Source organism: Nannobrachium achirus (assembly GCF_963921795.1).
Source record: "Nannobrachium achirus genome assembly, chromosome: 4".
Lineage (NCBI taxonomy): Eukaryota > Metazoa > Chordata > Actinopteri > Myctophiformes > Myctophidae > Nannobrachium > Nannobrachium achirus.
In genome coordinates this window covers 30227069-30247325 of record NC_137813.1, presented here as the reverse complement: position 1 = coordinate 30247325, position 20257 = coordinate 30227069, and the positions used below count along the sequence as shown (strand labels likewise).

General features: G+C 46.0%; 1 protein-coding gene across 2 annotated transcripts in view; it reads right to left on the bottom strand.

Annotated features, from left to right (window-relative positions):
• The window catches only part of LOC308284376 (trinucleotide repeat-containing gene 6A protein-like), a 58229-nt gene that overhangs the window by 10323 nt on the left and 27649 nt on the right, over positions 1-20257 (bottom strand). For both annotated transcript variants that reach the window (XM_080724976.1, XM_080724977.1), the window contains exons 4-17: positions 17517-17824; positions 16912-16959; positions 12529-14523; positions 12170-12374; positions 11227-11735; positions 10854-10994; positions 10520-10711; positions 6170-6597; positions 5292-5369; positions 4967-5137; positions 3223-3342; positions 2418-2546; positions 907-981; positions 315-486 (exon numbers count right to left, since the gene is read on the bottom strand). In XM_080724976.1, the coding sequence (XP_080581102.1) occupies positions 315-486; positions 907-981; positions 2418-2546; positions 3223-3342; positions 4967-5137; positions 5292-5369; positions 6170-6597; positions 10520-10711; positions 10854-10994; positions 11227-11735; positions 12170-12374; positions 12529-14523; positions 16912-16957 (4261 nt within the window). In that variant the 5' untranslated portion in view covers positions 16958-16959; positions 17517-17824. The remainder of the gene's footprint in view (positions 1-314; positions 487-906; positions 982-2417; positions 2547-3222; positions 3343-4966; positions 5138-5291; positions 5370-6169; positions 6598-10519; positions 10712-10853; positions 10995-11226; positions 11736-12169; positions 12375-12528; positions 14524-16911; positions 16960-17516; positions 17825-20257) is intronic.

Below are 20257 nucleotides of genomic sequence, written 5' to 3'. Positions count from 1 at the left end.
GCCACCATGGTAACAATGCCCAACTATCAACAAAGCCCGACTGACATCACTGACTGACTTCACTACAGTGCTAAAATAAAAAAGAGAGTTCCAGCCAGACGGATACAATGGGTATTGCACAACTGGACACATGATGGTGACAGTTCTGCCCAACAGGCACCGGTTTGGGTTCTCCAACATTACTTCTGAGACACCTACATTCAATCCCTCATCGCACACCCCCGGGCACAGGACTAGGTATCTATTCTCAAAGGCATCGCTCACTTCACACTGGGTGTGATTTTTATTGTATCAATATTAATTGGATATAATACCTAAAGGGAAGCTGCCGAAGGAGCCAAGGGCGGCGGGGTCCTTCTGCATCTCAGTGGCATTGTGGGACATGTAGTTGTCCATGTAGGGTTTGAGAGGCGCCTGTTTCAGCAGGGAGGGGTCTAGGTGACGCGGCGGCTGGATCATCGACGGGGATGAGCCAATAGGACGAGTCTGAGGACATAGAATGGGTAGGGTTATACAGAACATAAAAACAGATGAGTTCCAAGTAAAGTAGTTAACAGGCTGGAGAGATATCACCACACATGTAAACTAGTCACTGCATCGATGCAGAATGAAAATAGCAGATCTACATGGTCACAACGCCTCGCATTGCAAAGTGTTGTGAGCATGTAGATCTGCTATTTTCACAAAAGAAATGTGCTATACAAAATGTAATGCCTCAACTCTTAGTGCTCGTCAGGGTGGGGGGGGGGGTCCCCAGTTAAAATACCATATGATTATATTGGGGGTCGCGGCCTGAAAAGGTTGAGAACCCCTGATGTAATACACGCTAAAACACACAGGCATGCACGCACACATGCATCTGGGAGAAGCCCATGGGATGGATTTCAGACCCACACAGCAGTGTACCTGTTCAGTCTGTCGGCCCACAGGCATGGCTCTCTGGCTCTGAGCCTTCTGCTGCTGCTGCTGGAGGAGAAGACGCTGGAGGGACGGAGAGAAAGAGTTAGAGAAAATATAGCAAGAGGTTGGAGCAGGTGCGTTTGCATATTACATGAGGGTGCGCACAAGCCTAAGTGCATGTATGCATTATTCACGTCTTCACAAGTGCCTGCAAGAGATCTCATTTGTTTGAGGACAGATATTGTATGTGTGTGTGTGTGTGTGTGTGTGTGTGTGTGTGTGTGTGTGTGTGTGTGTGTGTGTTTGTGTGTTTGTGTGTGTGTGTTAGGATTGTCACAATTATTACATAATCGTCTAATCGCAGTTATTTGACAAAATCGCCTATTATTTTGTCATAGTCATCATAATCCTTTCCATGTTGAAAAATGTAGATATATTTTAAAACATTTTCAAAATGGTAGAAATAGTAGATCTACAAGCTCGCGACACGTTGTGAGCTTGTAGATTGACTATTTCCACTATCAATGTTCTTTTTCAAGTATAAAGTTGCCAAATGTGTCAGTCATTTATTGGTATATAGGGTGTGCCAAATGTAGTTCTAAGAGCGGCCATTTCTTGGGTAAACACAGCCTTACACAGGTGTTCTGATTAGACTATAGCATTAGTTCTATGCAATCAAACAATTGAAACACCTGTGTTTTGACCCAAGAAATGGCCGCTAAGGAGTACAATGACGTAGAGGCTGGCACACACTATTTAGGTTATGTGTCATATCTGCCATGTGCAACTTCAAGCCTACAAGCCTAACAGAAATGTAATTGTCAACGACAAAAACACAATTAATTTGTTAAAGGGGTACTGTCAACTAAAGGAGTTGATGGGCAGATTACACAGTCTGAAGCTCATGTAACAGTGTAATCTGCCCCTCGCCCCCCAACAACAGCTGACCAGTACATTATGTAGTCATACAGTCAGGCTATACAGACAATTAATTTGATTGGCTTATAATTGCGCATCCCCACAATGACATCATACAAATATTAACTTGTTTTTTAAGATGATTCTTAGGCCATGGCTACACAGAGCTGGATATTTCTGAAGCTAGACATTTTTTTGTGCTGTTGGGGCTTGCAGCCACATGAAGCTGGATATTTTTTAAACCGGATAAATAAGTGGAGAGATTGAAAAATATCCGATTCACTGGATCCGTGTAGACAGTGAACCCGGATATATCTGAAGATTTTACTGTGTGTGTGCTTGTTAGACCTAGACATCTTTGTTGTGTGGACCTAGATATTTTTCTATGTGGATATCTGAAAAACCGGGATATATGAAATATCCAGCTCTGTGTGGACCTAGATATTTTTCTATGTGGATATCTGAAAAACGGGGATGTATGAAAAATCCAGCTCTGTGTAGCCATGGCCTTAAAGTGACAGTAACCCTTTAGGTGACAGGCCCCCTTTAATCGCAATTGTAAAATGTCATAATCGTGACAGCCCTATGCGTGCCCGTACCTGTAACTGGTTGATCTGGTTGAGCTGATTGAGCTGGGAGAGCTGGTTGAGGACAGCCACCTGCTGGGGGCCGAACAGGGGGTTCAGACCACCATTCCCTCCGGGGTACTTCAGCAGGGATGGAGGGACCTGTGGACAACAGGTCGTATTAATATATTAAGAACCATCAGATTCAGAGCCTCTCGACATGTATATGAAACACTAACCAAAGATATATGTCCATTATACATGTTGTTGCTGTCGGGCAGAAACTTTGCATCTCAATATTACCTATTATGGGGGGTTTTTCATAGATGACTGCCTAAGTTATACTTAGTCGTATTACCATATTGTGTTTTTTTTTTTTTTTAATAAATAACTGCTGTAAGTTATACTTAGTCCCATTACATATTGTGGGGGGTTTTTCATAAATGACTGCCGTAAGTTATACTAAGTCGTATTACATATTGTGTTTTTTTTTTCATAAATGACTGCCGTAAGTTATACTTAGTCGTATTACATATTGTGGGGGGGGGGGGGGGGGTTCATTAATGACTGCCGTAAGTTATACTTAGTCGTATTACAGTGTTATGCGCAAGCAGCAAAAATGTATTTACAAGCTCACAATGCATCTCATCATGATGCATCTATCATCTGTTTTCATAATCTTTATATTTTTGCCCATAATGACAAGTCTAAAACAGGGATGCCAGATTCAATTGGAACGCAGGTTATTTTGTCCATTTCCTGAAAAGTAACACTTTAGGACAGATTAGATTTATTCCCAACAGCAACGACACTGGAGAAGAGTGTGTTGGTACATTACCTGAGAGGGCAGGATGGGTGGAGGCACTTGGTTGCGGAGGTTGGGTTGAGGGGGGACTTGGTTCTGGGGGCCTCCTCGGCCCTGTGCTACACTGCTGCCACCCATCATAGGGTTTACATTCTAAACACACACAAAACACCCAGGTTATTATCACCTTCAATCACCTCAGACACCAAAATGGAAAATAAAAGGAAATCCATTGCTCCATGAAATGTACATGCATTTCTAGGCTGTAATGGAATGTTTATGATCCTCGACATAGCTGGAAACCCACAGTAGAGCTTGTCCGTGTTTATTTTATACCACTTGAAGTCTCTTTCACTATCATGGAAGGGTGGCAGAGAGCTGAGACCGCTGCTGTACTGTGAAACGTGCACATAAACCTCAAACCATAACTATAATTTCCTGTGCAATCACTACAAATTGGTTTGCTTTGTTACTCCATCGCAGGAGAAAGACATGGGAAAGTAGAATGTTCCTTATGCTATACGGTGGATGAAATATTGAATTTGTGCGTTGGTAGAGTAAAGACATCATCTAAAGATGATTAGAAGAGAATAAATAAATAAATAAAAAACGTTGTTTAATGGGGAGAGGGGGAAATAAAACTCTTGTTTGAATGAGGGGGGTGGGGGGATGAAAGCCAGAATCCTCTGTCCTGCCACACTCACCTGCCTAGCTGCCCTGGGACTAGAATGGGCAGGAACCTGCCCTGACTCATGACAGGAGATAGGCTGAGCAGAGTTGGAAGGGGGAAAGCTCATGCTTTGATTGGAGGAGAGCTCCTCGGAGGCGGGGCTATCGTAAGCTGTAGGGCGAACGGACAGCTGCAGAAGCAAAGCCAGGCGACACAGCGGGCGGGCGGCGAACACAGAGGCACACAAGGCACAGCAAGCAGTAAAGAGAGAAAAGGAAGGAGCGAGGAGGGGGTGTAAAAGAGAAGGGATAATGGGTAAAGGATACAGAAAGAAGAATAGATTAAAGTAGAGGAGAAAGCAGGACAGAAACGGCAAAAGGTGAGGAAGGAAGAAAAGATATGGTAGACAGGTAGAAAGATGATATGAGGGGAAGAGAGAAGCACTGTTATAAGAAATAAGAAATATAAGCAAAGTGGAAAGCAGCAGCTTATTAGCCAGCCCACAGCAAATGCTTAATGTCTGTCTAGGACGACAGAAAGAAACACCATGCCAGTCATGTCACTGAAAGATACTGGCTTGTGGGATATTAACAGTAACAAGAAATAACCCCTCACTTTCGTTGACCTATAAAATGGCTATTAGGTAGAGAGCCAGGATGCTGATGTGTCAAGCGGCCACAGTGAGGCAGCAGAGAGCCGAGACAGCGCACAGGTTAGAGGCAGCTACAGCACAACATGGCCGCACACTACTCCTACCTTATACTGTAACTAGCAGGTTCCCTCACTACTCCTACCTTATAACTAGCAGCTTCTCTCAACATACTTTCTGATCATAATGATCATCAGTATCAGTGTTTGCTTTTGCACTGATAATGTCTTGGTCAATGACATTATACATTTTTTTTATATATATTCTTTTATTTTTAAAACCCAAGCCTGGCTTGAGCAAGCCTACAAGCCCTGGAGGTCAAAATATATAAAAGAATAACCCCTTCTACATCTTTAAATATCTTAAGTACTTATATGTGGTGTGCATTCACAGCAGTTTTACAAAAGCAGGGGCCTATGGCCCATTTCTGGAGTCACAACCCACACACACACCATTACCTTTTCATAGTAAGAGCTGCGTTCCATGGGGGAGTCCTTGTGGAGCTGGTGTCGAGGCCCAGGGTTCTTCCCCATGCCTCCACTGAAGTCTCCCATGCCACCCCCCACCTCCATCCGCTTGTCCTGCATCATGCCTCCACCAGCCTTCATGGAGTCATCGGGAGAGTCTCTCTGAGGGGATGAGTGTTTTTTTTTAAAGACAGTTTTCACAGTGAGCGGGAGATGCACGCTCAATCAATATAAATAGTAATTTATATAGAAAGGAGAGAATGATGAAGGGATAATGGAGAACAGAGGAAAAGAGAGACAGTAAGACAGAACTTACATTGAAGTTCATGTTGTTGAACTGGTTCATAAAGGGTTTCATCCAGGATTCGTCCTGCTTATTCACTGGTTTGTTCATCTAAAACACAAGATAACAGAGACATTTTAAGAAGCTATACCTTTTAAGTGACATGTGCCCTGCCTGTATAGCTTAAGCTAGACTTTCTCCCGTATTCCCATAGATGTACAGTGGTATTTCGCAGAAAAGAAAAAACTGAAAAGCTCATATTCATTGCATGCGCCGATTATGATCATCAATGGCAGGCATGACAGTAAATATCAGCCACCCAAAATGACTCTGGACTCTTGCGGGTAGGTTGCGTAGATAATTAAGGGATATTACCTAGCTAGCATAAAGGCTAATACGAAAGAATTATATTTTCAATGTGTGGAAGTGACTTGAAATGTATTTATTTAATTTATTTTTAATTAGAAATGAGTTACAACATGTGACTAAGTATTACCGGTAATTTAATTTGGCAACTGATTGCTTTTCCATTACCTCTAGTGGGGGCATAGCTAATTAACTGGCAGGCATAGGGATGTTGCGCATTCAAATATGAGAGCCAATCAAAATATACTTGTGAATACACTATAAGCGAATATTGATAAAAGAACGTAGCCTACTCATAACTAGTGGCACCCAGTCTGTGTTGGCTAGACTGGCTCAAAACACCCCCTAGGGAACATTTCACTTACAGGCCCTCTTAATGAAGCATCAGACTGAGCGACCACCAGCCTGACCTGAAAATCCCTCTGGATGCCCCTGGCTGTACGGTGGGAAAAATACTAAGGCTGTGGAATGCCTCGTCTCCTAAAACATTTTTAACGATCCAAGTCTGTTATTTCAGGCCAGGTCTGAGACCAGCCGTGTGGTACCTTGTTGGGGACTTTGTGTTTGTAGTTCCAGGTGTTGGGGTCGTTGCTCCGGTTGTCCTGTTGGCTGGGCGTGTTGCTCCACATGCCGATCTCCACCTCTTCCTCCTGGTCCCAGCTGCTGGAGCCATCCTCACCGCACCACGTCTCCATGGGCTTGGCGCCCGAGTTCATGGAGCCCGAGTTCATGCCCGAGTTCATGCCCGAGTTCATGCGGGAGTTCATGCGCGTAGCCGTCTTGTGCTGGCCTCCCCATCCGGACTCCCTGCTGTCCCTGTCCCTGTTGGGGTCTTCCCAGGTGGAGCTGCTGTCTATGGGCTTGCCCCAGGCTGATGTTCCATTGTCCACAGACACTGGAGGAGGACCAGGGGTAGGCTGAGGCTCCCTCCAGGTGGACGACTCCTTCTGCTGGGGGTAAAGATCACCCCAACCTGGAGAGGAGACAAGGAGAAACAAGGGATGAAGAAGAACAATGAGGAGAGGAGAATACAAGACAAGACAGGAGAGGCAAGGAAGAGGATGAAGTAAGCAGGCAGCAAGAAAGACAATGTGTTACTATACACAGTGAAAAAACATGTCAGTTTATGAAAACAAGACGAGCCTCAATGGCCAATCAATTGTTACCGCCTTTACATATGTGTATCTCACCTGAAATAATGTTCTCCAATCTGACTATTATGGCTATTCTTAGCTTGGGACGACAACTGACAATATTTCTAGACACACATTTGTTTTCAAACTTAACCAAACCACTGAAGCGAGCAGCACTGAAGGAAACAGACAAGTTTGCATTTAATATTATGGTGGAGCCAAGTAGCTCATGTATAAATGGCAGGATTTCCACAGCATGTGTAAGACTTGAAAAGTCACACAAAAAAGCAAGGGTCAAATCATAAGCTCACTTTGTATTTCTACCATCCACCACTACATATAATAACAGAGTGAACATCTTTAGAATATATATACTGACTAATTATTGCTGCTATTTTGTATGAATATAGTTATCTTAATAAAACAAGGTCTAAAAATCAATACTTGTGACCCTCTTCCAGACTGAGCTCAATCAGCTTTATTGTGATCTGCAATCTGACTTCAGGCCATGGAAACCCAGACGCAAGAGTGCAGAGCTGCCAAGAGTGACCCCTGATCACATCCCTGGGGAACCCCATATCAGCACGATTATGTAAGCCTTGTTTACTTTAACTGTGTGTGTGTGTGTGTGTGTGTGTGTGTGTGTGTGTGTGTGTGCGCCCGTGCAGGAGCAACTGTGTGTATGTGACTTCGGATGTTTATGTGCCTACCAGTCTGCCTCTACAAAAAATGTCCTGTGTTTAGCACCTTCCCCCTCCATGGAAGCAGTGGGAGCATGCCAGGGATGCCTCCCAGTATAAATAGGATCCATCATGGGGCCTCCAAAGGCTCCAGTGTCTCTCATGTGACTGGCGCATGCAGGCACAAAATAATACATACATAAACTTTTGCGTTTTGACATGCATGCTCTATAGTATTCTATATCTTTAATCTGGAGGGCATATGTATTCTTCCCTCAGCAACAACTGACCAAGTCTTAACCCATTTAGACCAACTGACCAAGTCTTAACCCATTTTGACATGGAACACCTATACGTTGTTAACGTTTTTCTTCTTTCAGGAAAGACTTAGAAGGCGTTTTTAGAATCGGCTTCAGGTCTAAAACAAGTGATGACAGTGACACAATATAAGACGTAAGGTTAGTTAATATTGAAACGATTCAACATACAACAGAATATACAATATTTTATCTCCCTACTAATGTGTTTTTGAATGTAACTAATGTAAAGTACATTTCCCTGCAATGCATCTGGGAAATGCTCACTGTTCTCACCAAACAATGTCCAACCCTCAACCGGGAGCGACATGGCACTGACCTACACCTTCAAGTCTTAACTGATTGTTGCCAGACTGAAACAAGTTATTTTGCCCACATCTCAGAGAAAAAGTCATCTCAGAATCTCAGACCAATGGAGTACACTCCCCCCCGGGTACAGAGCACTAGTGAGTCTCAGACAGAAGAAGAGTTCAGTAACACAAATGAGCAAAGAAACGTCTCCATTAAATAGATCCACAGATTTTACAACAATTAGGTTGCTACTTTAACTTAACCATTTGCCTTCAGTATTAGTTAGCTCATTTACCTACTGCTACGGCTTGCTAGCTACCAGCCAGTCACCTTGAATAACCCTACCCCTTCCTCCCTCCCTGTCCCATTTTGGCTGTAGAACACTTGTTCGTCTATACACCCCCACCCCCCTACCAACACCCCTGCCCCCCTAGAACAGTTTGCTCCCCCGCTCCCTGTGTTGCTTTCAGTCCCCCATTCTCTCTTTAACTATGTCTGTCTGTCTACCTCTCGCCTCACTCTCTGGAACTCTCTGCTTTTCAGGCCAAACAAAGGCTTGCGTTTCTGCCGTTCGCAGCAGAGCAGACAAGGAGAGTAAAATAGAGAGAGAAGTAAATGAGAGAAAACCAATGCTCTTAGCATTCCAGGGGGATGACTCAACCCACATTACAAACGCTGTAGATGGAAAAGCTGGTTGTGTTTGTGTGCATACCCTTCTGTGACACTTTTTGTGTATGCCTGTGAGTATTCAGTAGGGCTGTCGGGCAGCCTATCGAGCAGTCATTTTTGTTTTCTCTTTAGAGTGTCAGTAAATCGGACATAAGGACTTGGCTACATTTATTTTACCCAAGAATAAAATCTCTTTTCAAATATTTTAGCTTACTAGCCTCTCCAAAACCCTGAAACTAGTTTGTAAATAGAAGTGGACTTGAAATGTGTCTTAATCTACAGGAAGTAGATTATTTAAAATGCCTTGATGCTGGTGATGAAAAAAAAATCAATGTGCAATGATAGTTTGCAAATGTGTGCAAAATGTTTGAACACTCGCACTGTGGAGACGTTTCTATCCAATATGCTTAAAGACCATCCTAGCCATTACAAAGAAATCATTTGTCCACACTCGCATTTAAAAATAGATTAGATGCAATGCAGGGGTGTTAAGTAACTGAATACATTTAAGTACTGTACTTAAGTACATTGTTGAGGTATTTGTACTTTACTTGAGTATTTCCAATTTCCAGTACTTTTACTTCTACTCCACTAAATTTCAGAGGCAAATATTGTACTTTAACTCCATTATTATTATTGAAAACTTTAGTTACTAGTTACTTTATAGATTTTGATTACGATTACAAAACATACGTTAACCACTTCAGCCCTAAATACACATTTCGGCCATTTGAAAATAGCCGATCTACAAGCTTGCAATGCGTCGCGATGCCATTTGTTGTGAGCTTGTAGATCTGCCATTTAAAAACAAATGTATACATTTGAATTCTGTACTTCTAATTACTTAAGTAAAACATGTTAGTACTTGTTCCCACCACTGATGCAATGCAATACACAGAAACACAGAGATGCAGTTGTTTCATGGCAACACAATCCAGCAGGCATAGTGAAAACAACACTAATGGTCATTATTATGATTCAGAGACTCTTCAACAAAGAAAAGCTGAAAAATCAGCAAGCGTGTTGGAGGGAAAGCGCCTACAGGCTAAACACACAAGAATCCCACAGAAATAATGATCTCAACCACATCTAACCTGTGTAGGGCTTGGGTGCAAGGTCACACAATTTAACCAATTTTGAGTCAGCCATCATTGCACTATTAACAGTGTGCATGATACTGTGTCACTGCCACCACGTGTCCATTTGTATATGCATTATGTTGTAAACCAGTTGTTCTCAACCTGTGGATCGGGACCCCCAGGGGGGGTAGCCAAATTATTTTGGGGGGTCCCAAGATGATTAACTTAATGTGCAACATTGTTTTCTCACTCGTCACTCAACAGTAAACAAACCAACATAAAGTTTAAGTGTATAGAGAGTATCTGCACATTTCTAAAGTAACAATTAACGACCTTTTAATAACTCTAAAATGACAAATTAAACATTGGTCAAATTGTCAAATATTAGAGGCAGAAATTGTGAAAGTAGCCGATCTACATGCCCATAACGCCTCGCAAAGCGAGGCGTTGTGAGCATGTAGATCTGCTATTTTCACAATAGAACCGTGTTATACAAAATGTAATGCCTCAACTCTTAGTGCTCATCAGGGTGGAGGGTCCCCAGTTAAAATATGATTATTTTGGGGGTCGCTGCCTGAAAAGGTTGAGAACCAACGTTGTAAACAGTGAAAGTGTGCATATTTATACACATTTGTGTTTCTTTAACAGGGAGATCAACATCCAGTATTCTATGAGGTTGCGATCTACTCACAAAGCATGATGTTTTAAGTGTGTGTTTCAACTAACCAGGGTTACAGCTCTTCTCTTGAGGCGGTGGCTGCATGGCCTGAGGAGCATGCATGGAGCTCTGTGATTGGTGTGATTGGTGTGATTGGTGTGGATGTGGGAGGGACTGGGAGGGCGGGCACACGGCCATGGGCTCCGGTTCTGATTGGCCAGTCTTGTTCCACATGTTGCCAGAGCCGCCACTGTGTTTACCTGGACAGAGAATCACAAACGGTCATGTTAAACTTTGTGAAGTGAAACCAATAGATTCCTTTCCATTTCCTGTTTAGCAGATCAACATCTATGCAATCAAACAGATGAAATAGTTCAATTTAAATAGAATAGGCAAATTTACGTTTTCCAGCAGGATCACCCCACGCTGCAGTGCCATCATCGATCTCCATCCTGCGTCGGATGGACTCAGGAGAGGGCTCCTCCCAGCCATTTTTCTCCTCCTCCTTCTCACCCCCTGCAGGTATGGGACCTCCTATCCACCCTGCAGAGGAAAGGAGAAAGATGGGAGAGGGAAACAAAGGTATAGGAGAGGACAGAGTGTGGATTATGTGGAGAAATGAACAGAAAGAAAACAATGGGTTACTAACCTTACATGTGGAAAAAAGTGTACTAATGGTTCCATTTTTCAAGTAATTTTTCTTGCCATTGCTGGCCTCTTTAAGTGATAGCATTTTGAACACACGAGGTCATACTAACTCCAGGGAGAAACTCACCTGAGGGCTTGCTGGGCCCTTGGTTGCCTCTTGACATGTTGGCTTCAGGCCCTTTCCCCCACTCAGAAGGGTTAGAAGGCTTGGGAATCGGCTCACGCTCACCCCAGTTCTGGGAACCGTGGCTGGGCTTCATTGGCTGTGGCTCCCCCCAGCCCTGGGTGCTGTTCTGGGGGTTGGGTTTGTGAACGTTGTCGCCCCAGTTGGAGCCAGGGTTTGAGGAGTTCTGGTCAGTGGTGTTGGACCCCCCACTCCCGACCCAGGTATTACTGCTGCTGGTGGTGTTGGTTCGGCTTGGATCGTTCCAACATCCAGAACCGGACCGGTCTCTGTCACTGTCCCAGGTCCCTGCAGGTTTCTGGGGTTCTCCCCAGTGGTTGCTGGATCCTCCTCTGGATGCCTCCTCGTTCTTGCCCCAGCCGTCAGTCCCAGCTCCACTGCCCCCACCCCAGCCCTGCTGGTGCTGTGGTTTGGGCTGCTGCTGTTTGGGAGCATTGGTCCAGGTGTTGGACCTAAACAGGAAGAATTATGAGGTTTAATTTGACATAGCTATACTGTAAAGCAGGGGTCTTCAACAGGGGGTCCGGGACCCCTAGGGGATCCTCAGAGTTACTACAGGGGGTCCTCCAAATCTTTGAGAGATAGAAAGTTTTTTTCTCCTTTTTTATATTAACCACCATATTGAACCCTTGTGTCCATATTCAGAGAACTTTAGCCAAAAATAGCAGATCTACAAGCTCACAGTGAGCTTGTAGATCGGCTTCATCTCTCTCTCAACTAAGCGGTCCTTGGCCTGAAAACGTTGAAGACCCCTGCTATACAGTCAGCAGAACACAATGGTGCGAAAATGGAAATTTAATTAATGGAAAATTTAGCACAAAAATACCTAATGGCAGTGGTGATGATGTAGTATTTCTAGCACCAGTAAAAATGAATCTACTAGTACCTGTCGTCCTTGTTGGTGGTGTTGGGGTTATGCCAGGTGTTACTGCTGTTCCCCCTGGACCCGTCGTCCCAGCCTCCCTGTGGCCCTGGACCTCCCCCAGGTCCCCCTGGACCTTTACTCTCCCCCCACCCAGAGTTTGATCTTTGATCTCCCCAGCCAGAGTTTCCAGTGTCTGGGCCTGAGCTGCCCGGCCCGTCGCCCCAACCTGGAATACAATAAGATGGTGATTTTAATATTACAGTCTTTGAGACAATGTTGTTATTATTTTACCTTGATAGACCATTGTGTATTATTTTACATACACAAAAACACAAGACACACAAAATGCTTGACAGACTAGAAAAGAAATATGCACCAACCTCCAGAGGAGGAGGACTGGGAGGGTGCTGCCGGTTGTGCTGTGCCCCAGCCAGAGCCTCCATTGCTGGGCTTCCTCTCGTCTCCTCTGGGGGCCTGGAGGTGTTTGATGGTAGGGGTGCTGACGTCCCAGGCGGTGTTCTGCCTTACCGGCGTCTGTCCCCATCCAGTGTTGGACAGGACCCTGGGGTCCACATCGCCTCTGTTCAGGACAGGTGGTGGTGGTGCAGGGATGGGAATTCTTCTGCGATTCAAGTCTCTGCCATCCCTGGCCGAGCCTGAACGTCCCCCAGAGCTCTCTCCACTACCCTCGCTTCCTCCAGACCGCCCCCAGCCTCCAGTAACACTTCCTGGGGCCTGGCCTCCTGGCCCGCTGGTCCCTCCTCCCGTCCCAAGGGCGTCATCTTCCAAACTCTTCCAGCCGTTGTTGGACGAGCTTCCCTTGCGGCCTCCCATGTCTCCGTGGCTGTTACCAGGAGGCATTGTGCCCCATTCTCCATTGGACATCTTGTTGTTGGATGAGGAAGACGAGGACGATGAAGATGAGGAGGCGCTGCTCCCCCAGGGACGAGGTACCCCAGCTTGAGGGCCCATCATGTTGGGGTTGCCGTTTCCCAGTGCTGGGCCTGCAGGGCCTGGGACTTGAATTGATCCGGTGCCCCAGGATAAGCTGCTCTGGGCTGGGTTGGGATTATTGGTGATCCCCTGGTCCCAGCGTGGGGCCCCAGTGTTGTTGTGGTTATTATTACTCTTGTAAGCAGCAGCTGAGGAGATTTGGGGGTTCCCAGCCTGCATTAAGGCAGGGTTTTGGGAGTTCACAGTGTCTTCATTAGCAGGGCCCTTGTCTCCGGGGTAGGTAGTGGTGCTCCATGGCGTACCGAAGGCCCCTGGTATCCCCGACTCTCCATGGGGGTGCTGGGGGGCTGAAGAGGGGATTCCATTGGCCAGTGGACCCCCATTCCCTCCTCCAATGGAGCCCCATGTCGCGTCTCCGCTCAACTGGGGCGAGGCGGTAGAGTTTGGTAGAGTAGAGGTCATTGTGGCATTAGTAGTAGTAGTAGTATTCATCATCATAGTGTTATTTGGTCCATTGGGTTCAGTGTTAAGGTTGGTGAGCTGTTGGCCACCGTTACCACTGTTGCTGCTTCCTAATACCTTGCTGCTTGCTGTACCATTGCTCACCTCACTGTCCTCCATTATGCTGCCGTTGTCTGGAGCTGCCATTCCCCCCCAGCCCAGCAGGGATCCCTGGTGGGGAGCCATTCCCAGTTTGGAGCTCATCCCCTGAGCCTGCCGTTGACCCAGGGAGTTTGGGCTCTGGGTGGAGTTCTGGGACCAGGCACCGTGGTTGGCGTTTGGGTTCAACCCCCCGTTGACGCAGGAGCCTGTGCCACTGGACTGGGTGCCCCACACGCCTCCGTTGTTCACCAGCTTGCTGTTGTTGCTGTTGCCATGGATACCCATGGCGTTATTGCTGCAGATATTCCCGGACCCAACCAGGGAGTAGCCATTGTTTCCACCAATTCCCATTCCCCCGGCAATCTGTCGGCCAACAGTGTTGCAGTTACCGTCTCCGTTCACTGAAACGCCGACCATCATGGGGGAGGGCACAGAGGAGGAAATGGCAGAGGAGGACGTGGAGGTCACGGGAGAAGAAGTATTTGCCGATGACATCATCATCGCTGTTGTTGCAGCGACGGTGGCAAGGTTTTTCTCTGAGCCAATAGGGGAGCTAGAGTCAGCGTCCATGCATTCTGATGCCAACTCGGGGTCTGAGCCCAATCCACAGCCGGAGGATGAAGAGGACGAGGAGGAGGAAGAGGACGAGGAGGAAGGGGGCCACACAGACGAGTTTGGGGAGGAAGGGGTGTTGGGTTTGTCGGTGCCTCCGTCAACTAGGACTTTTCCCCAGTTGCTGTTGCCGTCGCTGCTGCAGGGAGAGGCAGGGCACCAGGGGGAAGGCTCATACTGCGAGTCCAGGCCAGGGTGCTCTAGACCTGAGGAGACAGCAACGGAATTGGGGGGGGGAAATGGAGAGGGGTCAACTAGAGGATAATGTGGTTATATTTTTATTCCCCTTTTGGGGTGTGTGTGTGTGTGTGTGTGTGTGTGTGTGTTAGGATGGCGGTTTTATCCGAGGTTGACCGCAGTTCGGGTGGATTTGGGTCAAAAAAATATATAATTATTCATTATTATTATATTATTATTTTGGATAACCGCGCGTCAAATAATGCATTATTATAATGCAGGAAATAAATTATGACATCTAATATATCAATTAAAAGCTAAATCTTTGTATGCTTGTGTCTGTGTGAGTGTGTGTTATTTTGTATAATTTGTAACATTCTTCATGAGGCACAAATTAGCCAGCCAGTAGACTTGCATTAAACAAGATCACAAGATCACGCTGCATTGTAGTGCGCCTGTGCCAGTAGGGTCCTTCTCCATTTCAAAAGAAGGCAAAGAAGGCAGCTCAACTAGCCAAAGTGAGAGATAAACTAAACAAGCGGTGAATTAAAAACAAAATAGAAGGGACAGAGTAAAAGCACAGGGTGGGAGAAATTCAGTGAAGTGTTGCATGGACATGCGGCCATTTTACATAGTCAGCGGGCAAAGGATTAACACAGCCCTTGTGCAGGTGGCCGAAATGCTTGTCAACATTGGAGCTAAATATGCTGTTGATGTGGATTCCATCATACCCCACCGGCAAACTGTGTGACAAGGTGAAGCAACATGCTGCGACAGATAAACCTAAACTCTCTGAAGTCATCCAGAAAGTGAGTGATGAATAATAATTTGACTTTGGTTGATGCGGATTGCAGTTGGTGCGGATCTATAAATTGGATAACATAATTAATGTGGTTGGATAATGGGCGGATAATGAATGATTGCGGGCGGATTCGGGTGACGCTCAGAGCCCATCCGTGCACATCTAGTTTGTGTGTATTTTCTGAGGTCAAGTTCAGCACTGACAAGTTTATGAAACTAAATGCTCAGTAAAGATGAGAATAAGAACACATAATACGATAAAGCTCCACATTCTGGCACTCAATGGTTAATTCTGCCCTCCACCCACTCTTCAGTCTCCTCTTTGCTTTCATTCCTCCATCTTTGCCCCCCCCCCCCCTCTCCCCTCTCCCAGCAGTCATGCTGTTCTAGGTCTTGTAGGCACCAGGCCCAGAACCGGACCCAGCTGCCACCATTTTGTCTCCACAGCAGGACTCCTAATGTCTGCCAGAGACGCTGACTAGCAGGCGAGGAAGAGGGAAGGTGGGGCTGAGGAGGGACAGGCGGTGTCGGCTGAACAAAGGGAAAAGGTGGAGGAGAAAGGGAAGGTGGAGGGAGGAGAGTCAGTGACAACTGAATGAAGAGGGGAGAGACTGTGGTTATCTAAACAGAGGGAGCGGAGGAGGTGGCAGAGTAGAGGATGAACACAAAGATGGAGAGAGACCAATGTTTTAATGAAACTAGCATTGGAACTGGGTCAGCGACTTGAATGGAGAACATGAGATGTTTGAGAGGTGAGGGAGGGAGAGAGAGAAGGGGGGTTTAGAGGGAGAGAAGAGGGAGTGAGAGGAAGAGAAGAGGGGGGAGGGAAGAGGGAGCGAGAGAGAGAGAGAGAGAGAGAGAGAGAGAGAGGGAGGGTGCAAAATGTGCAAATGTCTTTTCTCTCCTGTGCCGGTTGTGCTCCTCCCAAAATAAAACAGCTCAATAATAGAACAACTTCCTGCGTTTCCCTGGCATCCGTTAAAGCTGCCAGGCTGTGCGTTACTGAAACGAAAAAGTACTTTGAGAATATGTCAGACATAGTTCGCCTGAATAATATGGTTGCCAGTACAAAATGTTTTCTATCCCAAGTTAGTTTACGGCAAGTACGGAAAAAATGTATGATACATTGTGTTAGTTTAGAATGAGACGGTGGGACGGTTAAATGGTTGTTCGGTTTGAATTAAGGGAAATATGGTTTCACAATCCTCAATCTTCTCCACTCGCTCCGACTAATTATTCTCTCTCCCTTGCCTCATCGCATATATAGACACACGCACACACAAGTGTACACACAAGATGGCTGCCAGCACTGCCTGGCAATTGTCCTTTTTGCTTGCCAGCTCTCCCTCGTTGTCAACCTCTTTCTCACTTGCCCCCACTCATGCCCCGTCTCTGTCAGTGTCAAAGGCACCGCTGTGAGCAAATCACATTCCACCGAGGTCAGTTGGCCTTGCGCACTTACAGAAACACGCAGAAACAGAGCTAAGTGTCCACTTTAGCAAGGGCCAAAAAGAGGCCGAGCCCTAGATGGACAGACAGAGATGAAAAGGGAGGGGGCAGCAAGGAGGAGAAAGGAACACAGGAGCGAGAATTGGAAGTAGGGGATGTGTAGTCACCTGTTTGATTAGGAGAGTGGCTGACGGAGTCCCGAATGGGAGCCATGCCTGGAAACAAAGAAAGGAAAGACTGTCAGACAGACTGAGGCAGCGAGAGAGACACGGACACATTGACGAGAGACATGGAAGGAGAGCGGGATAAGAGACAGGCAAAGACAGGCAGATCATTGACAAGCCAGTGAGTAAAGACAAGAGGCAGATCCATTAGATACAGCAAGGTTGTACAGACAGCGGACAGAACCAGTTACCTCTGTGGTTTTAATACCAGCAACAGATTAACTGGCTCCTCAAATCCCACTGGTACAGGGAATGAGTGCATGGACCATAGGTTATATAGGTGTTTTTGCTTTGGTTGAAATAAACCAAAGTTACAATGTGTTGTTGTATGTGTATAGCTTTGACAAGGTTTTTATTTCACAAATATTTATGAATCGCCACAAAATCTTCCGATTGCATTGGAGAGAACTGATTATGCACAAAGACATGTGCATAATTGTGGTTTAGTACGGACGCTTAGAGACAACATTGAGACGTGTGCGTGTGTCAATGTTTGGTCCAGAAATATGTCTCCGATCTCACATCCCCCTGCATTAGAAAGGGCATACCTGTGATTGCAGAATGTGTCTGCGGCACCTGGCCGGGCGTGAGGGCGCCCCCTGGCTGCTTGGAGGACACCTGACCTCTGGTTCCCAGGACGACAGGGAGCAGGTCAAAGGTCTGGGCTCAGAGGTCACAGCCTCAGGGGTCAGAGGTGGAGGGGCGGGGCTTGTCAGAGCGGGTGGCAGGCTGAGCAGGCCCTCTTGGCATCGCTGAGGACGTGCTGAAGAATGTATGTGTGTGTGGTGTGTGTGTGCGCGCAGGGGAGAGGCGGGCGTGGTTTAGTTTCAGGACTTTGCCTTGATATGCTCTGGCACTGCATATAGAGAAAGGAGAGAAAGAAAAATAGAGGAGACAGAGAGAGGAGGAGCAACAGAAGGAAAGAGTGGAAAAATAGCCTGGTTAGCTAAACGATCGGCACATGCATTATGAACAGCTTCAGAGATCGTCACGGACAAATGAAGCCATCAAACATCGGTCACTGACAGCGGCGAAACAGATAATACTCTCCGATAAGGACGCGGCAGCCTTTTGAAATGAATTATACATCAAACCTCTGAGACAGAGTCAAGTGATGCGTCTCATCCTTTCTGACTCTGCACTGGTACATCTGCCTCATCACCTACAGTAGGGTCACCATGTCAAAACCCCCACGTACCAGGGATGGGACGAAATGAAAGTTTAATTTCACCATTATGTGACCAAAGAAATCGCAATTTGCGACATTATCGCATTAATGAAAATATCCCCAACATCCATTATCCTGGGACGTAACGTTTGCCCAAAAATAGCAGATCTACAAGCTCAAAACGTATAGATCGGCTATTTTTTGGCAAAGAGATTTGGTAGAGTGAAAAAAAGACTATCAAGTACGTTATTTCCAGGTCCGTTATACCAATTATGGTACCGGATATGCAGCTTGGCAAATAAAAGAGGACCAAAGGATCGGATGAGGTTCTTCAGAACCACTCCGCTCAAAACAGACGCACATTCTGAATGGCGGCCACACCCCAAACGGGCACTGCACTAGTAATGGTAATTCCACACCCAGTCTGTGTGTATGTGTGTCAGTTTAAGACAAAACAAGAGCCTAAGGTGTACCGAGAAACAACCTGTACTTCCTTCTCTGCAGTTTCATTTTGCCTTGAAGACAGAAGAAATGAACAGGAGAAAAAAAGAGGCAAAGAAGGGATTGATCATACCGCCCAGGAACTCCTTCTTGAGGGCAGCCGTGTGTTGGACTACATTAGATTAAAAAACAGACAGTCTGAGAAAAGGAAAGACCAGCCTAACATAGTTCCCCTTCTGTCCTCCTTGAGGTAGAAGTGTGCGTGTGTGCATGCATGCGTGTGTGCGTGTGCGTGTGTGTGTGTGTTAAGAGTCGAGATTAGCTGTACAATAGGCTTTCAACTGGCAGCACCATGGCAACCAAAAGCTCTTAACTGAGAGAGGAAGGAGGCAGAGAGGTAGACACTGATCGAGAGAAAATAAAAAAAAAGACTGTAGTCAGAAATATACACAATCGTCAATGAAAGTGTGTGACAGTGAGAGGGTTATTCTCCCTGCATGTGTGTGTGCGCATGTTGCCCTTTCTGAGAGCAGGTTAGTCAGCAGCGTTAGCCTCCGAGTGCCTGCAGCAAGAACACATGTCTATTTTTAAACCCCTCAGTTCAAATAGCAGCTCACTAGTTAGCCCCACAACACAACACACAAACCTCTGTGGTTACGAAGATCAACAAGTGCTTCATAGTATGCACGTGCAGTGTGTGACTGTGTGTGCAATACATCCTGTATTCATTATAATACATAGGGAAGACTCACGTGATATGTTATCCAATCTATACTATAATTTTGCGAATGTCTGTCTGAGTGAGTGTCTGTCTGTATGAAACAGCGTTTCTCCTCGGTGGCTGGAGCAATTGATCTGAAATCGCATCACCATCAGCATATGAACACACCTGACATAACTGTGAAGCCCGTTTGTCACTTTCACAAATCGTATGCTGTATATTCGCATTTTTATGGTGTATCTATATCTATTTAGCCTACAGTACCTTTTGTGACCACACATGTTAAGGGAGGGGCGCTGTTGTTCAGGCCCCACACACACACACACACACACACACACACACACACACACACACACACACACACACACACACACACACACACACACACACACACACACACACACACACACACACACACACACACACACACACACACACACACACACACACACACACACACACACACACACACACACACACACACACACACACACACACACACACACAGGGGGGTTGTGCAGGCAGGCGGGCGGGGGGGTTCTGGCCCTGTTACAGATGATGTCCAAAAATCATGCAGATCGGTACACAGTATCTCTGTAGCCGTTAAATGGAACGGGTATTTCTTACATTGATGCTCCTACATATTAGCATGCAAGCACACTGCACATCATTTCGGAGCTCATATCTTCGAACGGGTAAGGGCTAGTATTATAAAATACAATTTCATTGTTCAACTAACAGTCCCAGAGATTATCATTTTATGTTTTTTGTCTGAGCTATCAAGAACTACATCTCTATTAGTTAGCGCATAGCCTAACTGGCCTGCTATGCTCGACGCTGCAGCAATGTTCCAGGCAGTTACTTCACATAGGGACACAAAAAAGGACACAGGCACGCCATCTTTAACAGGAGCCAGATTCCAACACTAGCTGTCTAGCAGCTATGTTAGCTAGACAATG